Source organism: Cyphomyrmex costatus, unplaced genomic scaffold (genome assembly GCF_001594065.2).
Source record: "Cyphomyrmex costatus isolate MS0001 unplaced genomic scaffold, Ccosl1.0 scaffold189, whole genome shotgun sequence".
In the NCBI taxonomy this organism is placed as follows: Eukaryota; Metazoa; Arthropoda; class Insecta; order Hymenoptera; family Formicidae; genus Cyphomyrmex; species Cyphomyrmex costatus.
In genome coordinates this window covers 593,150-616,771 of record NW_017275921.1, presented here as the reverse complement: position 1 = coordinate 616,771, position 23,622 = coordinate 593,150, and the positions used below count along the sequence as shown (strand labels likewise).

General features: G+C 36.9%; 1 protein-coding gene across 1 annotated transcript in view; it reads right to left on the bottom strand.

Annotated features, from left to right (window-relative positions):
- LOC108772405 (pair-rule protein odd-paired) overlaps window positions 1-23,320 on the bottom strand; it is a 32,991-nt gene extending 9,671 nt beyond the window's left edge. The window contains exon 1 of the mRNA XM_018537926.1: window positions 22,357-23,320. Within this exon, the coding sequence (XP_018393428.1) occupies window positions 22,357-23,320 (964 nt within the window). The remainder of the gene's footprint in view (window positions 1-22,356) is intronic.
- Between the last annotated feature and the right edge of the window lie 302 nt (window positions 23,321-23,622).

Here is a 23,622-nt window from a genome sequence, read left to right as displayed (position 1 = left end):
AAAGTTTGTGTCGATCCAGCAAATATGAAATATGTTCAAAGCTCTTGATTTTATTACTTTAGTTTAATTTAATATTTAATTCTTTCAAGATATCTTTTCGAAAAGTGATACTGAAGATAATCAGAATTTTTACATTTATAACTGGCACACTTTTTAATATTACAACATAATACAGAACTACGTTGCATAGTTTTCTGTGCTGTAATTTCACTTAACTGAAAGTAGCATATCGATAAGATTCTGACTTGCATGTTTTTCTAAACGCAAGTTACACCATCGTTCGAGGACCCTTAAGAGGGATCAAAGATTCTCATTGAGGCGAAAAGTACACAAGCGCTCTTATGCCTTACTTCGAGGGCTACTGAAAGTCTCGTCAACTTTTACGTAGTGGCACTCTCCGGAGAAAACGTGCAAACAGACGCCTAGTCCGGCGTGCTTCAGCACGGTTCGAGATTTTTAAAGGAAAACCAAAATAGGTCCCGGTGGGCTTACGCATGGGACAGAACTCAGCGGTGCATTGTTGTAGCTTTGTGCACCGGTGCTAAACGGCACCGCAAAAGGCAGGAAGGAAAAGGAAGGAATGTACGTGTGGATGCACGTAGACGCGACAGAGGGCTTGTTAGAGATCCATTGTCCGATCTGGGAGCTTTTCCACGTCGAATCCGCCGATGAACCCTAAAGGCGCTTTCCACGACAGCCTCGAATTGCCGAGAGATCGTCTGCGTTTGTAATATTTTCACGACAGTCGACGAAACAGGAAAGCGGAGGAGTGTCAAGGGAAAGGTAAAGATGGAAAGGGAAAGAAAATGTTTGGTCGAAAGGAAACGTCGGGGATTAACATTTTTGGGTATCGAGAATCGGCACGAATTGTGTTTCGAGTAGCACTATATATACACTGCTATTTTTAGGTACCGCCCCTTCTATCTTCGCCTCTTCTTTTTCTTGTCCAATAGTATTCAGGTTATTCGTGCCTTTAGACCATTCTTTGCGATATCCCGTGCTCCTTTGTATCTTGTATTTAATATACCGCTTTTTCCTCTTTCGGGCACACCTCACTCCTTAAGGATCGATTTTTGTGGGTATAAATCGAAGAAGTGTTTCGATTACATTGTTTTGTGTAACTTTCACTTAGTGCGCCTTTCATAGAAAGACAAATCATGAACAAGTTTCAGTTTCTTACAAGGAAAGTAGCTTTCTAGAAAAATTTCGATCTGCTTTCGTCTGCATTCTCATGTCTCACCCTTTCCTCCTTTCTTTCGTGGATAGTCCTGCCAAGTACCCTTGCAGGCGTCGAGAAGGAAGTTCATGATTTACGTACGGACAGGATTAAGTGGGGAAACCTCGCGCGACGGATACTTGAGAGAATATAAGGATGAGGGGATAGCAGAGGAAAGGGAGAATACTGGGGAAAGAGCAAGTAAGAAGATACATTAACCTTGCTACAATAATAACAAGTAATCTTGGAGGAATTTCATTAGACATCACACAGAAAAAAGATCTTTTTTCGATCACATAAAAAATTCTTTTCCGTTTAGAGATTATTTCGTTTATTAAACGAATGCGAAATATTGATAAAATTAACGCCGGTATTCTTAGCCAATCATGATTTGACGAAGAAGCACAGTTTTATTCTTTGATTTATTAATATATATTTAACTTTTTTTACAAGGATTGGTATCCAAATGTTCTTTAATTTATAAAATATTGATTCATGAATCATGTGTTCGACAATCTTAGATCAATGAATCGTAGATTTTAATTGGTATTTATTCATGTGATAAACTCTATGTACATAGAGTATATTTTACGAATATTTATCATGTCGTTATCATTCCTTCTAATTATCCGCAATCATATAATAGTTATAGTCCATAACAATTCTTAAATAATTATTGAATAATTATATTTTGGGTAGATATATTATATATATTTTTAAGATAATTATTACATTTGAGATTATGTATATTATATAAATGTCGAACAGAAAAACTCATTAATTATGGTCAAGATCTTACTTAATGAATCTGATTATTCGAGCTAATAATTGAAGATTAGGGACTATGAATTGTAAATAATAATATATTTTTTAAATACAAATTCGTAAAATAAAGATCTGTAAAATATTAATCTAAAATATAAATGTGCAGAAGATTCAACACAAAAATAAAGAAACAAAAATTCTCATATTTTTAGAATACTATATTTCTGTTAAGAGATAGTGATTTTCTTTTAATTTTATTATTGCGTGTAATGTCGTTTATTTAGTTTCGACATGAAGCTACGTTGCAAATTGAATAAATCGTTGTATCAGTCAATGTATCAAAGATTAACGTAGCGTTAATCTTTTTATCAACATAATAAGTTTGTGTTAAAGAATACCATTATAGGGTTGCAAAATCATTGAGGAAATCACGCGTACACGATCGTGATTTATCGTGCGATAACCAGGGCGGTTTAAACAATGTTACGCGAGTACAAGGAATGCCGAGTTAAACGCACTTTAGTCACGGTTAATTTGGTTAGCCGACGTTTAGTCATTAATAGACGCTGGTGCGGGATCGATCGGTATTTATTGATGGCCGATGATTCGACGGTTTCTCGCGTCGATACACTATGTATCATCGATGGATCTTTCATCTCCAGCTCTCCTCTCGCGGGACGGAACGTCCCGAGAGAAGATCGAGAGAGAGAGAGAAAGAGATATCTCTCTCTCTCTCTCTCTCTCTCTCTCTCGGGCACGACGGAGCACTCTCTTTGAAACTCGCTCTCGTGTGTGGGCCAGTTTTAGGCTTATTAATGAACCAAAATCTCTCTTTCTCTCTCTCTCTCGTCTAGCGATTAGACGTGAGGCGTGGCGGAAAGATCGCTAAATCAGATCAGGTCAAAGTGAGTCGCAGGTATGTTACGCTTCGGCTATTGGACGGATATATATGACGACATTGCAGCTCTTCTCAAAGTATCTAATTTTTAAAGTTGAAGTGTCGTACGCGTTTGTAAAAAGCATATCATAATTGAATAAACGTACGATTTGTACTTTTTCGAGATAATTAAGAAAAATGGAATTAAAATTATCTTCAAATATTCCTGATATAATCGCAGTCATTTATTATGAAACAATAAAATCTTCCCAATAATCTGAACATTATCGTATCTAATAATAATTCTCAAGTTGATGAAATATATTATTACAAAGAATATTTTTATTGAAGATCTGAAAATAATTATGCTAAATTTTTAAATATTTCTTTCTGCGTAATCGATATTACAATACTATTCAATTTGGTATGTCAGTCATCACACGTCGCAATAATTTTACGTATCGTCCATTTCACAACTAACTTAAGCGTAATCTAATTATTCTAACAGTCCAATCAGAATTATTTTCAGATCTGTATTTACCTAAATTTTTGTACGTATAATATAATGGTTTCACCATTACATCGAGGTGACATTATGTCGCGGCCGACGGAAAAAATGAATTTCCGGAAGCGAGCGCCGAAACCGTCTCGACGTTAATACGACTGCGGTGCGCCGCGTGAATTTATTTGCGAATCATGACGGCCGCGCGGGGGTGAGAAACGAGGACGGGAATATGAAAAGAGGGAGAAGGACTCGTGGGAGGGTGGATGGTGGGGACACCGGGTGGCTGAAGGTGGAATGGCCAGGGGGGAGCGAGAAGAGGACCGGGAGAGAACATAATGTTTCCCACAGCGCGCGGAGTTGTATATTTTATGATATGGCGAGCAATTTGACATCTCGCGCGAGGCATAATTCACGCCCGTGCGGCCCGTGCGTGTATATGTGTGTGAATCCTCCCTCGTCTTCCCTATGCGTTGTATCATGCATCGCGGGATCGGGACGTGCACGCGTGTGCACACCGAGCACGCACGCGCGCATGAGGAATCGCTCCACACATGCATGGCGTGCACACGCACTCCGCACGGGACAGGTACGCGTTGCGTCCGAGAGCGCATCGAAACCATTAGAGGTAGAGGCTCTTCGTAAATATAACGCGGACTGGCGAAACTTACCTCTCTCCGTATACGTACGCACGGGACGACGTATACACGTATGCAACAAGAGCGAGGGGAGAGACACGAAAGAAATGAAAAGTAGAGAATGCAGAAGAAAAAAAAGGAGACGAGATGAAACAACGCGAGCGAGAAAGAGAGGAGAACAGGCCAAAGGATGAGACGAGAGAACAACTTTTACGGCGTCCCATCTAATATACACAACACATACTTGACCCTTCCTCCTTTTATTTTATATTTCGTTATTGCATTATCAACGCAAACCAAGCACGCGGTTTTCCAGCCGCAATTTTATGCACTCGTTTTAAGCACGCAATTAGATCCTTATGCGCGCACGTTTAATACCCTCGCAGTTTTTAAGTTTCTCATTTTGTATCCATGTTCCGAACGTTTTCTTTTTGTCTCGCGCACTTATTTAATACCCCTTCATGCAAAATTTCATATTTTATACATATAATTCTTATTTATACAATCGTCCACGCGACGCTGACGCAGGCCCCCCCTTTTTTTTTTATCGCTGATACGCCGTTAGCGTGCATACACGTCGTTTCACGGTGCGATTTTATTTATTACGACTTTTCACACTTACGTCTCGCAAAAGATAATTTTGTTAGATTCGCGTAAAAACTTAGGTAACACCTTTTTGCGATAGCGATGATCGATAGGTTGCGTTAAATCTTCATGCGAATACATATGGGATAATACAGAATGTTTTTCCACATGCAACGTTCGCACATTCTATTGTTGGCTGTTATATAAAAGCCATAACATAATAAATGCCAGGTATATAACATACACTGTATATTATATTCGGAATTACTATTCGTTCTTTTAATATTGGAATGCGTAGCCATGATTTTTTTTCTCTTAGTAATGACTATTATTTAAAGAAATTTCAGTTATAATTAAAATATAATTAACATTTTAATTGTTCTGTTTGTTTGTATTTGAAAATTAAAGCTTAATTATATAGAATATTACGATTTTGCATACATGCGTTAGAATCAGTTATTAAAAATTTATTGTTATTTGGTTGCAATAACATTCTTATTGTACATATACGATGCATCTATTAAATGGCAATTAAATACTCTGTAGAGAAAGTCCAGCAATTCTGGAGTGTGCGATGCGTATATTGTCACAATTTTCAAAGAAAATGTTGCCTGTTATCTGTTATTTATTATTCATCAAAATACTATCGTTAAAATTATTTGTACAGCAGGTTGCATATTGTACTCTGTTTAATTACTGAGCAACTCGTAGTGATAGAGCAATTCCGTGTTCAATCAAAACGCGATATATAGCGATAGTATAATTGTGGGATGTAAATTTATATTATTACACCGCGCTTAATACTTGACGTTTATCGTTGCGATTTACACAATTATTACTTTTGTAAGTATTACTCGCTACAAACTTTCGCGCAATATTAATTGTATCTTTTTTTTTCATCAAAAAGAGAAATTCGTATCCCTATAGATGAGAAAGCTTTTGGCGAATCATTTGATTCGCGTGCATTTGGTGTGAAAAGGTCTTGACTCTTAGCTCTTCTTCAAGAGAAACGTTCGCTTATGACATTCTTGAGTTCGAAACTCAATTCGTCAGAGCTTCTTATGAGAAAATTATAACGTGCCACACGGACCCCCGATAATTTCCCTGGCCGTAGGTACACGGCGTCGGGTTACGAAATTAAATTACAATAAAGAAATAGGGCTGGTGTGCCCCGACGTCAAAACGGCCTGAAACATGTATCCGTATGATTTTTGACGTGGCCCTTTAGGTCAATCCGACATGAGTCCGTGGGACAGGAGGTTTGCCCGATCTTGCCGGTAGATTAGAAGAGAAATTCGAATGATTCACACCTATATTTATAACAGTAAACAAAATGTTAAGATTTATCTGTTAAAACAGAATTTTGACAGGTATTATGTATTAAAGCAAAACTTTTAAACATTGTGCGACGGACGCTTGAATAAAATTTATACTGTTATATAAATACTGTGCCACGTATTATGCAGTAATAATACGTCTTTCGGTATTAACTACGAATATTCCAAAGTGAGGTACGATAAAAATTTTAGAGCAAACGACAAACGTGAAAGAGACAGGATATCCGCCGATAAATCGTGCCACACGTATTGCCAGCATTAGCAGATATGTGTTGGCTGAATCTTGGCTTCCATCCATTTCTTGAAAAGAGAAAAATTGCCCGTGCATCAAGTCCCGTGTTGATTACATATATAATCAATGCGAAATTAATATAGGCATCAATGACAGTATCTCTATATATGTATTAATATAATACTCTTCTAATCTAGAGAGAATGAAATGCCGTCTTTCCTCATATCGGTGCGTGAGTTACGGGCGCGTTTATTCGCGACGGCCGTTAACGAAACGAAACGGTGACAAATTCGAGCGACAATAGGAAGTCGATCTCGCCGTACGAAGTTGGAGTGTCTCACGGTCAGGAACCGGAGGCACAAGGTGGGCACGCGGTCACTGTTAGGTATACGCGAACGCGTCCCTACATCTGCCCGCACTAACGACCTATGTAAATGTTCTATCTGTTATCCTTGTCTCTTATCATCTTTTCCTCCTCCTCCTCCCGCATCTCCACGACGACGACGATTTCACCGTGGACGAAATGGCAGAGAGATACAAAGTGGGAGTGAATGCGTGAGAGGGAGAGAGCGTTGCGAGGAAGAGACGAGGGGACCGCGAGAGAGAAGAGGACCGAAGAGGAGAAGAAGAAGAAGGTCCAGCATTCCAGAGCCCGGTCTCGACCCGCGACCCTCGCCCCCTAAATCATCCACCGCAGCTAGGCCGCAATTCCGTTTTGTTTTCTCCGCTCCTCTCTGCTCGTTCCTCCTTTTTTCCTCCCTCCGCGTTTCTCTCTCTCTCTCTCTCTCTTTTTTTTTATTTATTTATCTCCCCTCCCTTTTTCGACCTTTTCTACCGGACCACGGAGACAACCGACTGACCCTCTGCCTTCTCCTCCTTCTTCGTCTTCTTCTCCTACGTCCGCCGATGTTCCTCCGGCGCGTTTTGACGGGAGAGAACTGTGGGAAAAACGTCGTAGACCTGCGCGACGAGGGTGACGGGCCATGATAATGAGCTCTTCGTGAAGATTCGACTTGATCTCTGGACTCGGTCGACGTATCATTCGTGGAGAAGTCTCGTCACGTGCTCATCAGTTTTTGCGAAATTTTGGGCGTTCGGTAGCATTCAAAATTGAAGTAACAGAGTTACAAAAAGAATTAGTGATGAAGATTGGCAGTGATGATCATAATGATCTTCCGAATTTTATTTTTCCATTTTCCAATTTCAATTATAGATGTGTATGTTTTTTAAACATACATTATTCAACATTAAAAGAGACATGGTCATTTAAACGATTGTCTTATAACATTTTTTTTCAAACAAGAAAATTGGTTCCAGATCACTTAAATAATGTTGTTAGATATTTTTTTGATGTTGCAACAATTATCTGTATCTTTTCATTAACTATATTTATATTATAAAAGCATATATATATATATATATATATTAATTATTATATATATTATCGTTTAGCGAAATAAAATTCCTAAAGTGAGGAAAATGGAAGAAGATTATCATTACAATTAGAAAGCGAGAAAGCAATGACACAGACAAGATTGTAAAATAGGAAAGATAAAGCTGCAGAAAATGGAGAAAGCGTGAGTAGCCAATTAGTTAACGTGGACCGGCTAATTAGCGCCGAGTGAATATATGTTTATTCGTATATGCGCGCGCGTTTGCATTATAAAACCCATTTCGTGGATGCGACATAAACTACGTGTACACAACTACAACCAGAATTGAATATTCTGTGATAACCAATATTTGGTGATTTGAAATTATACTAACACATTCGGCATGTTCAGCGAATTGCGATCAATCAAGATTATCAATAATGTTCTAAAACAGTCTCGTTTCTTCTGCACGCAAAAATGTAGGTAACAAATTAACAAATGCAAGTTTTATTCAACGATTATATTAGAATTTATCCTAAGTCGCAATGACTTTAAATCTTCAGTGATGACGCAGGTTCGCGAAAAAAGGGATCGCGGAAACGCAGATTATTCGTCGCGACGAGCTCAATCATGTGTATTCGATAAACTCCTGATGAACTTGAGATCATATGGCGAACGAGGAGCACACACGAGACATCGCCAGTTTCACTCGCTCGCCACTCGTTGACACGCAACAAGCCGAGAGTAGTGTACGCGCGCGTACGCCCCGACACCGACGCCGGCATTTAAACGCACGAAAGTATAATGTTACGGACACTCGATATTTTCTCGATGATCGTCATTGTACGACGGCATCTTTAACGTACGCGGCGCAGAGGGGAGGAGCACCCAGTATTATTTCGACGGGGGCTACCGTACCAATGACGGCAGCCAGCGGCAAAACTCGGAGTGATTTACCCCGTCTTCGGTTACCCGCTTGCATTGATGCGCAACAAGAAGCGCATCGTGAGATGCCAGCTCCCGTATAAAGAGCTTTCTACTGGTGATCTCTAACCGTTGAGGAGCGTAGGGCCGCGAGCAGACTTTAATGACCGCGCTCCACACGCGGTTTGACCCTCCGGCACTTATTGCGACATAAAGTCGGGAATTGAATCCGGGAAATTCCTGAGATAATTAAATATGCGAGGTATTCCAGATACATATACTTCTCACTTCCTTCCCACGCTACGGCTTCTTTAACCGACATGAAATTCTTCTTTCTCTAATACAGAATTCATTTTAAAACAAGCAAAATTGATCTGTGTTTTGAAAAAAATTTCTAAGTGGTTAAATAATCTCTCTTCCAAATTCAAATTATAAATTATAGAAAAGCTAACGATATGTTTACAAAAAACATCTTTTTATTTTGTATGTCAAGCGAAAAATAATTTATACAATTTTATATCATTAGAATGTTTCTTCTACAAATATAAAGATTATATCTTAGCAAAATAGACTTTCTGTCTTTTAGATTCTACCTCGACATTTAGGGGTTGATAAAATAAACTACAAAATGCAAGCTAAAGTTAAACGCGATTTGCTAGAAAAACATCTTAGTCCAATCAAGTTTAGTTTGTTGAAATAGATCCGAGTACTGGATGTCTCAATCTTCCGAAAGTTTAATAAATCAGCCAAACCGCGACTGTGTAATCGCTTAGAGAATACCACGTGCGCACGAGAAAGAGAGAGAGAGAGAGAGAGAGAGAGGTATTTAAATCATCCGGCGAATATATACACGCATTCTGCAGCATTCAGCGCTTCGCGTTAAACGATAAATTCGATTCCGATTAGACGGCCCAGCGGTCGAAAAAATATCACGTGCGAGCGGAGGCGCCAATAAACGCCGGGGCGCAGCGGACTTTTTCAAGAATGGCAACATTAGCTCGCGGACGTCTGGCTACAAACAGAATAATATACAGTCGCTTAGCGGTGCGCTTAATGCCCCCGTACTATTTTATAACAGCGCCGGTTTGCCCGGTCCGCGAGCCGTATCTTCCAATCTATATCCAGTCGAAGAACGGAAAAGGAGGGACGGGGTGGCAGTAAGAACAGAACGAAAAGGAGCGTTTATTCCGAACAGAAGAGTGGAGCGGAGTTATTTTCTTGTCGAACAGCTCATCCCCCGGTCGAAGATAACCAGAAATGTTTGATTTCTTTTAGCGCCCGGTGCACGCGGGATATCTCATCCCGCTTTTGCACCTACGCATTTACGTCAACTGGCGCGAAACTGAATGCTCCTGGTGAGGGAACACCTCGAAGGATCTCGGAATGCTTGATCGTAATTTATCCGGAAGGACAGGTACATACGCTACGTTCGCGCCGATCGAATTCATCGAAGGCAATGCGAGGGTAATTTCTATAATTATTCGTAACAGACAGTTGGTTTGCATTTGTATATAAACAAACATGGAATTCGATTAAACTCTTTATATCAAATGTCTTTCTCGTGAATTCCACGCATAGCGTCGCTTCTTCACTAAAAAAGCAACAATAATCCAATCCTTTGAATCAAATAACATTTTATTATTTTTAACTTTTATATGCGTTAAAAGGTATAAATCAATCCATTCCTGTGGTTAGTTTCAATCTTGGTTTCAATGTACTTATTAACGTATGTACTTAGTAAATAATAAACTAAATTTGAGTCAAATTAAATACATTTTTTTAAATTAAATTTAACTCCAATGTTTTAGTTAAATTAATGATGTGTAAAAGCAGATCTACAGATGTAATTAAAAGTAGCTCAAATTGGATATAATTGGACATAATGAAACAGATATATTACTTAACTATAGTATATAGATATAATAAAATTTGTACGTTTTTTTACGAGCATTATAATTGGAAACACGAGAAGTTTGTCATCGATCAATCATCTTCTGTCGCGAAATGTGCATTGCTTAATTATGATGAAGTTACTTGACTATCTATTATTTGCTGGATTGCATCGTGTGTTGCATGATTGATTCACAACGATTCCCGAGGGACGTGACTATCATCACGAGAAAATAATCAGTACGTTAATGAGCGTTAATACAGCCGGGAGGTGTCATCCGCGATGAAGGCAGACGCTTTTAATTGCTGCGAATGTGTGTGGCGAATATTTCATTGCGAACGAGGTACTGCGACATTCTGGGCCTGTTAATCGCGACATTAACGTTAGTTGGCAATTACGTTTCCAAAAGGGTTTCCATCAAACTACAACGTTAACGAGAAACCTGTTTATTACGTTGTGAATTCTTCAGAGAAGCATATTGTTATATGCGTACATGAACATATAATATGAAATTGCCAGTTGAAATGTAAATAAATTAGTATCAATCACAGTTAATCTAGAATATCTATTCAATAATGTCGTAAATTCACAAAATTTTTTCTATTCTTAGAACAATATAAACTTTTAGGCATCTCGAGTGAAAAGCGAGTACAAAAAATAATATTAATTTATAAATTTTCTTATTGTATGTTGCAAAATAAACGATGTTAAATTATCGAATTTAGATATATACATGAAACATTAATGATGGAAGCAATTTTGTGCATGCATCAATAACCGTTGAGGGAAAGGATAGGAAGCGCGGCGCCTCGTTATTTTTTCAGCTGAGTGATCAAGAGACCAGCCATTACCAGCGTCTGTCGCCAAAGAGTAGGCACGCGTACGTTTAGGAGAGGTAATTAACCGGTCCTGTTTTTGGGGAAGCCACTCGTGTGCCGTTCGATTTTTACTAGTGTTAGACTACACTAAGAAATATGTCTAATTAAAAATGGAAGTACTACAACATAATTCTAATTATAATCAGAATTTCTGTTATTCCAACTAGAATTTTTGTAGATTTAATTAGAAAATTCTGGTTTGTTCCATTTTCAACCAAATATTCAATTAATTGACAACCAGACAGTTTTCTCAATGTATTAAACGTTAAAGGAGTGATGGTAATCTAATCCTTTGAGTTAAATAACATTTTGTTATATAGCGACCTATATAAATGATCAAAATAACTAAATTGGATATAATTTTTGACATTATAAATTTAACAGTTTATTAGCTACATGTATCTATATACATTTTGATCCTCGAATAGCCACATTGATAATATCAATTTCTATTTACCAACAGGTTTTATTACGGCTTTTATGTTTAATGGTAGTGTTCGGTTTTCATTCTTCAAGCTAACTCTGTTGTTCCGATCTTTATTGACTATCTGTCAAAGTCAAGGTATACTATTAATCGTAACAACACTCGTTATATCGAATTAGAGACCGACTTTGTCTGTGTATACACATCGCGCGTCATCTCTTAACTTTCAATGTTTAATATTCTATTAGAATACATAAATCTATATTTATTTTAAATAATTAACTATCTATCTACACTTGGAAATACAGTAATTTAACAGACAAATCGAAGAAACTGATATTTTAAATAATTGTTTTAATACATATATGAAATACTAAAATATAAAAAATAATTATATAAAAAATTAATTTATGTAGAAAATTTCTTAATAAAATATGAGAACTTTAATATAAGACAATTTTTTTTTTTTTTTTTAATGTACGTTTCTCATTACATCTTACTTGTTTAAAAATATTCTGCATAATTGTACGGTTTTAGTAATAATAACAACAAATAAACAAATGACGATTATTGTGTATCTATCACAATTAGTTTAAGAATCCATATGCAAAATTCTTAAGTTAAAATCTTCATTACTTTGAAAGTGGTTCAAATTTTATTAGTAAGATATGCAAACCGCTGGCATATCTATGTTATACGATTACTTTTTTTATTTTTCTAATTTTCTCTGCGCACGTAGAAAATGAGTTATACAATTTTTATAGACCGTTGCGAACTAAATTAACGGGTTAAGGGCGCGCTTTCGGCACCCTCGTTGGACCGTATAGCCGAGGATCGTTAGAGCTTTCGTAGGTGAGAGAATGCCGGGGGCTACGACTAAAAGACGGCCTGACGACCGGACACCCGCCACTTTTGCAACAAATCTTTCTGTCTAAATCAGTTTCGCGAGTGAGATAAGTGTTTCAGCATCGAACCCTCGTAATTTGAGGTGAGAGAGAAAATGCTCGTAAATTAGGCCTACTGATTCAATACACTGAATTATCTTTGCGATAAAACTTCGGATATGGTCACAGTGATGTCTAGATTCAGAGGATTCATTAAATCTAATAGAATATTTTAACATGCAAAATATATATGTAGAGATATTTTATTATTATATATAGATTTATATCGAAAAGATTCTTCAAACTTTTACTGAGTGAGAGACAATAAAGACATTAACGTTACTATCATACAATTTACTTCCCTTACAAAAATCTATAACTGGTCAATTTTTTACTATAAGGCAGTAATTAATTACATTACTTGATGTGCACTAAAACAATAGTGCTTTTAATATTATAAAATAAGTAATTAATTACTGTCTTTAAATATTGGTCAGTATTAGATTTTAGTAAAGAATATTTATGAGAAGCTCATATTGTAGTTTCCTCGACTGATATAAGATTAGTCGATCTCCAACATTTATAAATAACACTTTATGCATATTCATTCTTATGGTTTTGTTCTGAACTTTGATCAGGCTATTTGTCCCCCGAACTTTCTTAGATTTGTTTAAAAACAATGAATGTTTCATGATATATATATATAGTATATATATCATATATATATACTTGTCGCGAATTTGAGTAAACAGTTTTTGTCAATATATGTATCATAATAAATAGATTCGTCTCAAATAAAGAATGAGTTCTATAGAAACATAAACAAAATTTGCGAACAAATAAATTAGATCTTTTAGCAACAGTCTATATGTATACGGATCTCATAAATAATTATAATAATTAAAATTAATAAATATACGAAATATTATGCAAAGAGCAATTTTTTAATATTTTTAACATTTATGATACTTCAACTATCTCGAAATAATCGCGTGTTACCCAAATACTATGTATTCAGTATCCTAAATTATCGTGTATCTGTTCTTATTTATACCGCGTAAACCGCTGTTCTAATAATACAACTATTTTGACATGAGAAATGAGAGGTAGTTTCAATTTTCACCGATTAATTCTCCGTATTGTGCGCGCGTGGCGAATAACGTCGATTTATCGTGATCCGTTCAATTACTATCTCCAATGGCGATTCGTTCCTTGATATAAAAATAACGGGAATATTCCGAGTTTCGTCTTCGCGCCTCTCGCCTTATATTTCACGCTGTCAAAAGATGAGCGAGCGCGTCGTGTCGAGCAATCGATGAAGGTGTGGGCGGTCAAGTAACAAAGCGCGCGGTATAAACAGGAACGTGGGGTGGTTTTTTATTGGCGGCTGCTTTTCGAGGTGCAGGCGCGAAGGACTGTCTCGCCCTTATCGACCCACGAACTTGTCCATGGACTTTTCCACGTTGTTTGCCGTACGGCCGGCGATACTTTACGATTCACTTTGCAATGCGTGAAAAAATATGATATTACAACGATCGAGCATGAGATAATAATCCTATCTGGCAGCATCAACATTTTTTACTACATCTTTCTTTAAAAAAAAAAAAAAAAAACACCACGTTCTTGCTATTGTAAATGAAATTTTTCAAAAAATTATCACAGATTTTAATTCAAAGAGTTCATTAATACAGCAGGTTTTTACACGGATGAGAGATATGAGGATGGCACGATTTTTAGTTCAAATCGATACGCCTTATCGAATTTTCGATGTTTTTTTATTTGGAGCTTTCGTTGGCGATGGCGTTGGAGATACGAGACGATCTATCGATCTTCGTCGGGCATTCTCGAGAAATATCGCAGAATTGTATATATCTGTCAACCGCAGCCGTCCGGAGGATTGCGGTCTGATTTCACGATGCGCGTTATCTCCAAATCGAATTTCTCGATTTGATCGAGGTGTGCGTTGGCTGGTCGTTCCGATCGATCTTCCCGACAGAAAGATTCCGATAAGTCGTCGATACGATAATCTCGCGCCCGCATCGTTTCTCTGTCTGACCTCATCGGCGCAATGCTGCTGTCATCGTTCCTAGAAGTATCGATCTTGGTATTGTTACGCAAAATACATAAATTCCGAATGGTTTCCTTCGCAAAATCACACTTAAAAAGGTTTACAGTTCATTAATTTTGTGCACATAACATAGTATTATGAATTGACTCATGCGTTTGTTGGTATTCCATAAACATCTCGTTGAGGTCGAAGCGAAATTCACATTCAAGCGAAATTAATCCATTGTATAATCAGTTTTTTCGACGCTGATCACGCTGTCGTTTCAAGGCGAAATAGAACTGAGATCTATGTGTAGAGAAATGCCTCCAAACTTGGTTTTGCAGGATGGTTGTAGTTTGATGGTTTTGTAGTAAATCCAGAGTCAGACATAGTGATATACTGGCACCGCTTAACCCGTCATTAAGTTTCCTCGATCTCATTCTTAACTTCATTAAGTTCTTAAGAAGAGGGGAAACTTAAGCTAAAAAACTTAATTTAAAGAAACTTAAACTAAATTTCTGTAGCTCAAGGTCTCTATTAACTTCCTACACTGAGAGAAATGATTAGAATGAATAATTATTTATTTTGTTGGTATGCTAATCAAATTTTGATTAGAACAACACAATTTTTAAGTTAAGAAATAAGGAGAGAAGTGTAGAAGTCATATAATATTAACAAAATTAATGGGAATTTATACAAAATATTTCTTTTAATATGAGAACTCCTATACGAACTTAATGAAGTTACATTAAGAATTATATTAAGTTTCTCTTAAAATTAAGTTCGTTTTAGTTTGTTTTCTTCCTTCATTAAATTTCTTGATCTTTTTGCTGTTGGCTATAAATTTACAATAAAAAAATGTTCTGTACATATTTAATTGCTTTTCCACATTTTGACTTTTGTAGAAAAATTTCGATATTGAATTAGCAATTTTCAATTTCTGATGTTTATTCGATTTCAAAGCTTAGATATCATGATTGCATCAAGATGTGATCTTGTGTGATGCGATCAGTGGATGCTTGCGTTTGTCTCGACAAATTTCCACTGTTCCTCGCTCCGACGTGAATTCGTTCGATCTTACAAGTCATCATTTGTCGAAAACTTCCGAGCCTTCGTCGTTGGTTACCACACGACAAATACACTCGGCATACACCAGCGTTGTCGATCGCCGTCAATTTCCAGCCGGCGGCGGCCTTCCGCTTGAGCAAATATCGTCTCGTGCTTCGGACAATGCTCCTCGTGTGGCCCTATACTTCTCATAATTTCTCTTGGCCTCTTTATCCGATCCGGCTTTTTCGCTTTACTATCCCGTCGTCTCTTCTCCGTCCTTCCACCGTCTTCGTCGAGAGACGTATCCTTCGTACTCTCGGCATTCCGCGAGGCGGACACGAGCGAATCCACGAGCTTCCACTTTTCCGACGTCGCGTCTTACACTCTCTCTGTCGTGCCCCGATGACGCAAAAATATGGAAGTATACTGGCTTCTCCGCGTCTGAAAGTAATTGCCTGATGGCTAACTCACGGCGTGGCAACGATCGGCAACTCCTCCGGATCGGTAACTTCGCTGAAGCCATTTCAGAGACGACGTGACTTCCGGCAAAATAGTAGTGGTTCTTGATGATATCGTAAATCGTGCTAAGGTATACGCGTGCGTATAAAATAAAAGCAATCCTGACGTTTTCACAAACATTTGAGCAATACAATGATTAATGATTTCAACATCATTCAGATGTACGCGTCAGTATTACACACGTGAATTCAAGGATTCGAAGACAGCGAGAAAAATTAAAAGACGCTCCGCCTGCAATATTTTTACTTCTTCCGTTTGGAATTTCTTTTCTGTCCAGTAAAAAATTTTTTTATTATTTTAGATTTAAAAAAGATATAGAAGAATTCATAGTTACTTTTCAACATCTCTGTTACATTTCCAATTTTTTTAAACTCAAATGTTAAAATCTTCAAATTTTTTGAAATTTAAGTAAAAATGAAAAAAAAATGTAAGAATAAAATTTTGCTTTTATTAGAAAAAGGTTGCAGACGGAGGATTAATTATACACAATTGGAAAATTTATATTTTTAATATTTTATGTTCCAAACGGTCTACTTAAATTTTTGTGTTAATAACACAGGATGAATATGTTACATAAATATAATGTAAAAGAATTAACATAAAAATGATACTACTGATACAATTTGTAAGCAAACTATGGAACCATATTTTTTCAATAAAATTAATATTTATGATATATTAAATTAACACATTTTTACGTTTTAAAATATAATTTTTATGTTATTTATCCACTTGCTCACAAATTAATAATCAAATGTGTTGAAAATTCTGCACAAAATTAACAAGGACTTGAATGGATTATTTTCAACATAAATACACAAAAACGTTATTTATTGTAGAAGATACACTGACATATTTTCGATAATAAAATATTTCAAAGGAACACTCGTCGTATTTGCACTAAAAAAGTTGAAACGTTCGAAAAGTTTACCCCAGAAAAATCGGTGATTGGTACGAGCGAGCTTTTTGCCACTCTGTTTATCATCACTGGCAATTAAGGGATTAGAGGAACCGGTTCGCGTATTTTCTTTCATAAGCGAGTTTTGTCGCAGCTTGAATAAGTAGCCATTTACTCGCCTGCACGTATGGCTCTTTCTCGACACGGTGGTTTGCCCCCTACTTAACGCTTATTCCCCACGTCCCTTCGTGGACGACTCATCCCGTATCATCCCCCTATTCTTTGCCGTCTAACCCTCCGAAAATCCTGACCAATGGCATACAAGCCATAGGATCCATTGTCGATTTGACCAATCGTCGCTGCCCGTTTCACACACACGCAAAATCGGTTTCACGCGTAACAGACTATTCTTCGCATTTTTTTTCCACCCTCTCCTCTTCCGCCTGTTTGCCATATTTTCTGCCGCGGGAAAGAGGGGAGAACTATAAGCTGCTTTAAAATGCATATCGATTTAGCCTAATGACCGACGCCGTTCCATCAGGTCGCATCTGCGGATTAATAGAACGTATCGTCCACGGGAAGAGAATGATTTGACAGCGTGCGCTTTATTTTCCAATCGCGCGGCGAACGGATTGTGACCGGTTACCACAGTTGCTTACTTTTTCTATATTCGTTCTTCACGTTCACGTGTGTCCACAATAAAAGCGACGATATTTTCAGTCTGCCTCAATTCGCCTTATTGTCGTACAGTTACGATAGATTGACGTTCCGATGCCGCGACTCGAAATCATTTCTATGCTAATGGATGCTGCGTTCCATCGATCATCGTTAAATGCAACGTCACCAAGTCCCGTACTTGCAGGCTATTTGCGCTTGGGATCTTTATGACGCTGAAGCACGATATTGACACATTATGATAATATAATTATAATATAATGCTCATTATATGCAAAAACGATTATTTCCGAATGTTATACAAGAGTAATGTATTATTGTACAAAGGATAAATTGAAGCCGATTATTAGATAGTTAAAAATATTTTTTTGTCTGGAGAAAAAATTGATAATAATGAATAATTGAAAGGAATAAAATTATAAGAAAAATATGAATTATGAATTAATGCTAGTAATGTAACAGTTGAAGCAGATATAAATGAAAATATATAATTATTTGTGGTGGGTGTACCTATAATATTCATTTCAAGTATATATGTAATAAATATTATTTATTGACAACTGTTGAATATTGTAAACGTTTTTAGTGCTGTATTGAGAGCATCTTTTTGTTCCAAGTTATATATTGAATTGTATTTCTCTATTGTGACAATTAATGAGTTACTTCTGATCATAAAAAGAAAACACATCTAGTGCATGTTTCCTAAGAATAATACATATTATATTATATTTTCGTTTAGCTCTAACAATAAAAAATATATAATTATTTGCTAGCAATTTATATTAAGTAAATAGAAAAAAAGAAATAAAGAAATCTCAGTTTAAAAAAAATTTTATTTTATATTATTGTTTATATAATACATATATTATGTATGTTATTTATGCATGAATGCACAATTTACATTTCATAATGTCAAGCAATAATTTTCCGGATAATTCCAAATTATGTGCATTTAAATTCGTTTCACTTCGATTGAACAAAACAATAGAGGAATATGTGTGGAATATACACAAGAGAAAAATATTTACGGTACCGTTCGTGAGAATGACAGAATGGTGCTGCCAAATCGCATTTACGTATTCCAAATAGAAGAAGCGAGAAGAGCAGGGGAAAAAGGAGGCGTAATAAAGAGGCGTGATGCGTGTATACGCGCGCGTTCACAAGCAATGTGCGAAAACAATGCGTGAAGCCGTGCATGGATCGAGGATCATTTCTTGAAAAAGCTAATTTATCTCGACGAGGGAGTCGCATGAGGGTTGTCGTTGCCGTGTACGCATATAGAAATGAGTTTTCATTCATTTCGGCGTTTTTAATCGTTTCGAATAAAGGTTTATATATGTTTACTCAGAGAGAGAGAGAGAGAGAGAATATATAATTAATTGAAATAGCAAATATGGCATGTTTTTGAAAATTAAAACATTGAAATTTCATGAAATGGGTTGCTATTATTTTATTGATAAAATAAAACTAAATATTTATTTTATGCAAAGAAACATTATATAATTAAATAGAGTATTTAACAATATGCACACAAATTTGTAACAATTTGATTGCAAAATGTCTTATATTGATTAGACTCATCGTTTCTGAAAAGTATAGTTGCGAGAAAAACTTGATTATACAGTTTGCATTGAAAAGCATATCATATGAAAAATTTTATAACTTTTTATTACTTATTGATGTTAGTTTTGTGTTAGTTTGATTTAGATTTTGTGTTAGTTTATGTAATTATTTGGAAATCGCTGTATTCCTCTTCTCGGCAATTCTAATTTTTTTTCGTTAAAAGTGTTATTCTTTTTTAATATCTCCAACATTATAATTTATTATTTTGAGAAAAACTCGTGTATATAATGGATTGTATATTAGTCATTTTTTCTAAATTGATATACTTATATTAATTTAATTATTTCTTATTTAGAAAAAGGCTTTCTTGTTAATTAGTTGATTTGTCGATGGTCTTTTTTAGAATTTATTTCATTTTAGTGAATTGATTTTTTATTTTTCTTCATTATTATATTATAAAGTGCAATTAGAAAATCCATCATCCATAAAAGTATGGTAGAGTTCTCGGTAGATCTTTACGAAAAATGGAAATAAAGTATATATTGTTGATTTATAATTTTTCAAATAAAAAATATACCATAAAATAAATGAAACATATGTACATATCTAATATAAAATTTACCGTTATATTAGTATTGTTCTCTTCTTATTCCGGAAATATTTCACAAATATATTATAGATCTAAAATTTTAAGATACTATTTCCAAGAGATAAATCTTTAGAAAAATACAAATAAAACTTGATTTTATCGAATGTTTAGTCTGGCATGAACTCCTAAGCTTTCAACTTTCAGAGGACAATAGTTGTTATAACAATATATATCCCAATCTGCGACAGAGGGTGGCACAATGTCGATCTGGGCGTCCCAAAGTGTCAACTGTACCGTTGAGAGAGGGGGCCACGGGAGAGAGAGCTCACATTCTACAATGGCGTCGGAAGGGTGGCGTTTGTTGTAAATGAAAACGAAATTTAATCACACGTGATATACTGCTCCCAGCACACGGGGTGGGTATGACGATGAGCGCACGAATTCGCATCGTGTGAACGAAAATACGGGCACCTGCGACTAGTGGGATCCCGGATACGTACACCCCCTTTGCGATTTCATTATTAAAAGTCATTAAGAGCGGATGGCTGCGCGCAAAATAATATACATATACGACATATTACCGCACGTGTTCCTAAATTACGCGAAGGGGTTGATAGATTTCTCTGAGTTAGCCAAGAATTATGACTGATAATTACTGATATTTTATAAATATACTCGTATTTTATTTATTTATATATATATTATTTATAATTTAAAAAAATTTTAATCAAGGACATAAATTAAATTAAATAGATTGAATTAAAGTTTTATGTATAAATTGTATCTAGATAAATATGAAAGGAGCAACGAACAAAACATATTGTGATATTCATGCAGATATCTGTAATAAATTTATGAATTTATATCTCTTTTAATATGTACATGAAAGATAGATAAAAAGTAAGCAAATAGAATATAAAATAGAATAATCTGTTCTCTTAATCAGTGACTTTAGTGTTACACTTACAACTGATGTAATCATCAGCGAATATTTACCGTTTTTCAGTAATAATACACTGATTCACTTTTAGAGAGTATATTGTCGGTTGAAAGCTTGTTAATTATTATAATTTTTATACCAATTTAGAAAAAATATAGATATAATATATTCTTATTTTTTGTAGGTTATCTTAGATAAGATTACTATCATATATTGAATTAGTAATTATTATAATAAAATGTTTTATTGGCTATTAATGAAGACAACGTAATTCTTTTTTCGATGTGTTTTTTAAAAATGAATAATAATATAATATAAACTCTTCAGATTTATTTAGACATTTTAATCACTAAATATTCTCCGGTTATAACTTGTCTAACAAAAAATAAACAAGAATATGACCAGAAAATTATCAGCAACTGGATATTCCTTATTTATCTCCTACTTAGGTTACTGTAAAATAATTATAATAGAAAAAAGACTAACTCATGAAAAATAAACTACACAACGGAATTAATAACTTGAGAAAGGAATTTGCTAACAGCAGCAGGTCCAACGACACGGTTAACGCCTAGCGTTTAGCCGTCGCATCGGCCAATGGGACGCTCACCTGACGAATAAATATGTAAATACAATGTCCACCGTGCCGTAGGCATAAAACGACACGATATATGGCTCGGTAATTTCTTAATTGCGCTCCGAAAAATTCTTGTCATCATAAACAGCCGGTTGATTATATTGAAACGACTCAAGGCGCCGGGGGCGTCTCGTGGATGAGAGAAGCGAACGGGAAAAAAGGTAAAAAGACCGCAGGATAAAGAGTAGAAGACACGGCGATACTAATTTCCTTCGCACGATTATTTATGTGACTCTAACGGTAAGCTCCGCGCACGATCTGGCTTGACGGAAATCAAAACTAAGCTAATGACATAGAAAATATCCCCTCTTTGTTCGAGTAGTCTTCTTCGCGACGTAATAAACGGTCGGTTCCCGTATTAATCATTCTCACGCTCGGCCGAGTTCCGGCGAGATTTGAAAGTGACTCACGCCACGAAGAAGAAGCTGGCTTACACGGATATAATTTATGCGATTTGGCGGTTTGTGGCAGATCTCGAAAACGGAGCTAATACGGCTCTCTGGACGGCAAGAAGAATCGGTTCGTGGAAAGGTCATCCGAGATTCCGATTCAAATCTGTGAGAGTAACCTGCGCATCTAGATCGTGAACGCGTCACGCTGATGGGATCCGAAAAATTCTCGGGGTCCGAGAGAACGAAAACGAAAACTATTTTATGCTGCGTTTTTTTTGATGTCTCGCGCAGATAGAGAATCTGTGAGACTAATTATATCTCGACATATTCGACATCAACATTGCGGACATCAGTCAGTTTCTACTGTACAATTTGTACAAAAGTCGTTGTACGCGCCATAAAGCTGTGATGATGATAAAACTGAGTTAACGAGGTCAATAAAATCTGCTGAGGAAAAGGGACTGTAGTTTAAGCGAGAGAGAAGAAAAAAGAGGTAGTAAAGGATAATAACAGTACTCACCAGTGTGTGTTCTCTTGTGTATCTTAAGATTCTCCGACCTAGCGAAGACTTTGCCGCAGTTTTGAAACGGACACGAGAACGGTTTCTCCCCGGTGTGCACTCGTATATGATTCACGAGTTTGTACTTGGCCTTGAAGGCCTTACCGTTACGCGCGCAACCCTGCCAGAAGCACGCGTGCGTTGTGCACTCGGGCCCGCCCACGTGGTCCACTGTCAGATGCGACACGATGTCGTTAAGGTTATTAAAGATTTTGCCGCAGAGTTTTCTTCCACTTTCTGGTAAGCCTGGATCTTGATCTATCCACATACAAGTAGTCTCGCGGAGCTGCCCGCCGCTTCCGATGGTGCCCGCGTGGCTGCCGCCGACGCCGCCGGCGCCGTTAGGCCTCGGAATGAATTTGTAGAAGGCGCTGTGATGACTTGGATGGTTCATAGCCGGATGTTGCTGGTGGTGGATAGCGGCCGGCGTCATGTGCGGCGAGCCGATAAATTGGTGATGAGAAGGTAGCGGTCTGGTGTCCTGAGGATAGTGCCCAGGATAATGAGTAGCGGCTAGTGGATGTTGACTGGGATGATGAGGAAATTGCTGCATCGTCGCAGCTGTACCATCGTGATGCAGCGGCGTGAAGAGGCCTAGTCCACCACTTTCGGGAGTGGTAGGACTGGCCGTTGCTATTTCATGTTCTCGTCGAAGGAGAAACTCACGGGTGTAACTAGGATGATGCCCCATGTGATGGCCCATGTGAGGGGCCATATGAGGAGCCGTGTGAGGATGATGCGGCGGGTAGCTTTGAGGATGGAAATGATGATGTTGCTGGGACGGTGCTTCGGTCCCTGGAGGTGGCTGAACGTTCGCACCGGGATCTGTTAATCCGCCGGTTGCTCCGCCACTTCCGGGTGATAGCTTGATGCCCAGATTGACAATATGATGCGGGTGGGATGGCATACCCTCTAGGAAACTCATTATCGCCAAAGGTGTACGTTGATTTCAAAAGTAGTACCAAGAACTATTTGTTTACGACGACACGACTCAAGTTGCGTTGTCAGGCGAGGGAGATGTTTGATACATCTTCGACGTCGTTGAATTTGATTTCCTATTTTAAAAACTATGGACCGGGATATTTTTGAACTATAAATGAACAGTGCAGAAACGTATGTTTGACGTAGAAAGTATGCAAGCCACAGTACACTTCATTCTAGAATCACTGATCTTATCAAACTGCCTATTTTAAGCTTTCGTAAAATCCATATCTCGTAATATTCATA